The sequence below is a fragment of the Lipophrys pholis genome, assembly GCF_963383615.2.
Source record: "Lipophrys pholis genome assembly, chromosome: 14".
NCBI classification, from domain to species: Eukaryota; Metazoa; Chordata; class Actinopteri; order Blenniiformes; family Blenniidae; genus Lipophrys; species Lipophrys pholis.
Genome location: NC_137633.1, coordinates 22250188 through 22254456, shown reverse-complemented (window position 1 = coordinate 22254456; position 4269 = coordinate 22250188). Strand labels below are relative to the sequence as shown.

The window sequence follows — 4269 nt, the reverse complement described above, 5'->3', positions numbered from 1 at the left end:
TTATGATATTATTATATATGGCACCAGTTGGACGATGTTAATACATTCTGGGAATCCTTCACAAGCTGTGCCTCAAGCCAGTTTAAATAATCTACCGTTGTTAGAATTAGTGCTACGGGTTGGTAAAGGGTTAATAAAATTATTGTTCAACATAGAAATGAACAGTGATGTTTGTGGAGATGCTGCAAAAATATCTGCTGAAGAGGATAAAACAGCAGGAGAGGATGATCTCTGTGTACTTCTTTTTTCTTTTTTTTTTCACCCAAATAAATAAACAGAACAAATACGTTTACGCACAGAACTGCGGCAATGTGCTTAACATGCAGCACAAATTCAGATTGTATAATCTGTATGTGTGATCTGAAACGTTGCCACCCTTCTTATTTTATAGCAATTAAAAGATTCACTCAGATTAGTGTTGTCTTGGGAAAATGAGCACTTGCACGCTGTTTGCGCCTCCGTGTGCTGCGTAAAGCCCGACTCTCCAATCTGCTGTGTTTTGATCTCTATGATCTCTCTCGCAGATCATCCGGGTTAGTGAGCCGGCCTCACCGTGACCTCTCGCTGTCACCCTGCATTACAGGACGCAAAGCATGTTGGCCAATTAGGCCCCGCTCTGAAACGTGTCAGAGAACACAGCACTGCGCCATCACAACCCGCAAAACGCACAAAATAGTCTTATAAAATTCACATTTCATAATTGTTTTTCTTTGTCTTTTTCAACCAGTCAGTCCAAAAATAAATAAGACTAAACTATAAAATATCTTGATCAACAATTATTTTATTAAGTTATCTTTACTTCTTTTTTTTTCTTTTACTGAAACACATGTTCACTAAAGCGCGCATGCTCAACAGGTTTACCTGTGTACAAGGTAAGTATTAAAAACACCAAGCAAATGAATATGAAATTCAAAGAGACAGAGCAGATCGTTTTAAATAGGCAAATAAACATTATTTATAAAACTTTGAAAGTAAAGTAAAAATATCACAGTTCTTTTCAACATGAAATACCCACAGAGAACAGCAGGTTAGGCGCGTTTGGATTCCCTCGTCCCTTTTTTTTTTTTCTTGTTTCATTTTTCTTCTTTTTTTATTTTTTCTTCCACGTCTCATCTTGGAGCGTTGGTTTATTAGTCCGTGAAATGTGTCTCGTCCGTATTAAGTTCAGTTATCATCCACGCGTGGGTAAAAATCAAACAGAAGTATAGGCCTATAAGGAGAAGGACGCCGCAGATCACAGATCCCCTCTTGTTTTGGCAGCCGTCAATCAGTCTGGTGTGTGTGTGTGTGTGTGTGTGTGTGTGTGTGTGTGTGTGTGTGTGTGTGTGTGTGTGTGTGTGTGTGTGTGTGTGTGTGTGTGTGTGTGTGTGTGTGTGTGTGTGTGTGTGTGTGTGTGTGTGTAACTCAACGCAGGCACTATGACTTGTTTTATTAGATTGTCTTTCACTCGGATCCTCCTGGAACTCATCAACACCGAGCTGGATCTGCACCTCAGATGTCACATTCACTGTCGCTGGAGGTGATGGAGATGGCCGAGGCGGCCGCCTTACTGGACAGACTGGCCTCCGGACTGGACGAGTTCCCCAGACGGTCCACGGTGCCGTCCTCGTCGGCCAGGGAGCGAACCGAGCCGCCAGACAGAACCTGCTGCTGGAGCCTGAGTGGACACAGGACGCAAAGACAATCAGACACATTATTTCAACCCTTTGAATTAGGCTTCAAAAATAATAAACAAAGACGTCCTGAAGCCATTACATAAAATTTAAAAATGTGCTTCAACAAACACTTATTTTTTACGTGGAAACAGAAAAAACTCTTTTAAAAACTAAAATATTTACAAAGCCTTAGGATAAAAACATTATTTTCATTATGGGGCTCATTTAAAAGCGGCGGAACATTATATTGGCCCTTTTAATTTAATTGTTGTGAATGTCTCACTATTAATTAAACAATTTTTAAAACGATTTCACGTCTGAATTAACTATGAATGTTATCAGTGATATTAATGTTAATATGGAGCCAATCGTCAAAATAGGAATCGAGGAAAATTCAGCTTAAATTGATTTGTTGTGTTCACCAACAAAATTCACAACGTTTTTAAAATGATCTATCCACAAGCATAAATATTAGACTTTTTTTTTGTTAGTCACATATTTTAATTAGACGTCTTTAAAATGCCATCACACAGACTCTAGGAGAAGGATTTAGGTCTATTACAAAAAAAGTAAAAAGAGGCAGACAGAGAGGAGAAACAAATGGATTAAATAACAAGAGAAGTGATGTCAGAATTGACTGCAGCTCTGTGGCCTGTTTTGCTCCATTAAACCCGCCGTCTATTATATCACAATGCTCGCAGGGTGCTTGTTTCAGAGTATTCCCTTTTTTTTTTTTTCTTCTTTTTTTTTTTTTTTTTAATTCTAGGTGTTTTGAGCAGAGAGCATCCCCAGACGGCGCGCTGCGGCTCACCTGTTCTTTGCAGCCGCCGCTCTGTCTCTTTGTCTGCGGTTTTTGAACCAGTTTCCTACTTGTGTGGGTGTGAGTCCAGTCGCCTGAGCGAGCTCCCTCTTTTTACTGGGGTTCGGGTAGGGATCCTGCAAGTACCATTCTCTAAGCAAGTGCCTGGTTCTCTCCTTGAAGCAGTGGGTCTTCTGCTCTCCGTCCCAGATGGTTCTGGGCAGGGGGAACTTCTTGCGCACCCGGTATTTGTCCACCGGGCCCAGCGGGCGGCCCCGCAGCTTCTCCGCCTCCTGGTAGTGCGCCTCCAGCCACAGCGCCTGCAGCTTCGTGTGCGACTCTTTGGTGAACTTGTGGTTCTCCAGGATGTGGTAGAGTTCACGGAAATTGCCGGTGTGGAAGGCGACGACGGCGCGGGCCCTAAGCACCGACTCGTTCTTGTTGAGGACCTCGCAGGCCGCAGGCGCGACGGGCAGCGACCAGAGGAAGCGGCCCAGGCGCTCCACGTCCCCGCTCTCCTCCAGAGTCTCGCAGACCCCGGCGACCTGCTGGGGGCTGAAATTCAAGATGGGCAGCTGAAACATGGAGGCTTCTCCTGTGTTTCCCTCTCTCCCCCTCCTTTCTCCTCTCTCTCTCTCTCTCTCCTCTCCGCTCCTCCGCGTCGATCCTCCGCGTCTTCGTTCCGTGCGTCAAGACAATCCAAGACACCCGGCAATCGAAAAAAAAAAAAAAAAAAAAAAAAAGGAAAAAAAAAACCAAGGCAATCCCAAAGTTACCGAGCCAATCGTCTGAGCATCCGCGACCGAACGCCAAACGTCGCGGAGGAGGGACGATGCTGCGGGGGCCGGTAGCTACCGCATCCTCTGCCGGGGCAAACTTGGCAGGCAAAGGGCAGAACGGTGTGGAGGGAACCGGGAACCGGGAACCGAGGAGCCGGAGCCGCGGCGGATTTATCAAGGTAGGCTCGGAATAGGAAAGAATTACAGCCGGAGCTGAGATGTATTTTTAAGGGGGGGAGAAAAAGACAGTCAAGCCCCCTCCGATGATTTTCTATTGGACTTGGCAGATTGGCTGCCCGGTTGCCATGGAGACACGTCAATCACTGTCAAGTTCGGCCAATCAGGCGGAAAGGAGATCTCAGCACCTCCCTTTTCAAAAATAATATAAACATTTTGACCTTTTTGCTTCGCGTCTTCAGACGTTTATGTGCCCCGCCGTGCCTCCCAAACACCCCCTTGCCTTTGTGCGGCGGGCGGTGTTAAATAAAGACTCTTCAGTCTATATAGTGGAGCAGGAGCGCGCACGAGGCGCAGCCATTATTACAGCTTCAAGCAGCAAAATGACACATCCCCGCTGACTGCAGGCGACCGTCCTGCCCCGGGATAAAACTACATACACTTCTGTTTAGGAAGACACATTTCTTTAAATTGTGAAATATTTTGTGTTTAGTTTGACCACATTTGTTTGATTTTATATTTTAGGCCTGTAAGGAGCTTTGATAAAATCCTGAGACGTTATTAAAAAATGTAAAAGAACAACTACATTCCATTTCTTTCAATTTTGGGAGATTTTATGTTATTATGTTGAACTCACATATGTAGCTTTTTTTATTTTATCCTAAAAATGGTGTAGACTTTAATCTTCCATGTCTGCAGGGCTGTGAAATTGTGACCGACATCGAGCATTTAGTTTTCCAATCGGAACAAAGTCCTTTTTTATTAATCACAATAAATTAGATCAGTGCGCAACCACATGTAGAAGCGTAATATATATGCTTAATTTCTCCATCAAAATAAAATAAGTTAAATAATTTGT

The 4269-nt window shown here is 43.9% G+C and overlaps 1 protein-coding gene across 1 annotated transcript; it reads right to left on the bottom strand.

The window, feature by feature from the left end:
• Positions 1 to 1102: 1102 nt before the first annotated feature.
• On the bottom strand, positions 1103 to 3172 carry LOC308119351 (homeobox protein SIX6). Its single transcript, XM_080479302.1, has 2 exons — positions 2467 to 3172; positions 1103 to 1657 (listed from the first exon to the last, which is right to left on the bottom strand). The coding sequence occupies exons 1-2, from the start codon at positions 3036 to 3038 to the stop codon at positions 1492 to 1494; spliced, it is 738 nt and encodes a 245-aa protein (XP_080335428.1). The 5' UTR covers positions 3039 to 3172; the 3' UTR covers positions 1103 to 1491.
• Between the last annotated feature and the right edge of the window lie 1097 nt (positions 3173 to 4269).

Bases quoted from the DNA above. Each gene is read 5' to 3' on its own strand.
- LOC308119351 (XM_080479302.1), bottom strand. From the start codon at position 3,038: ATGTTTCAGCTGCCCATCTTGAATTTCAGCCCCCAGCAGGTCGCCGGG. The intron at 1,658-2,466 runs GTGAGCCGCAGC...GTGTCCACTCAG, and splicing joins GCGGCGGCTGCAAAGAACAG to GCTCCAGCAGCAGGTTCTGT.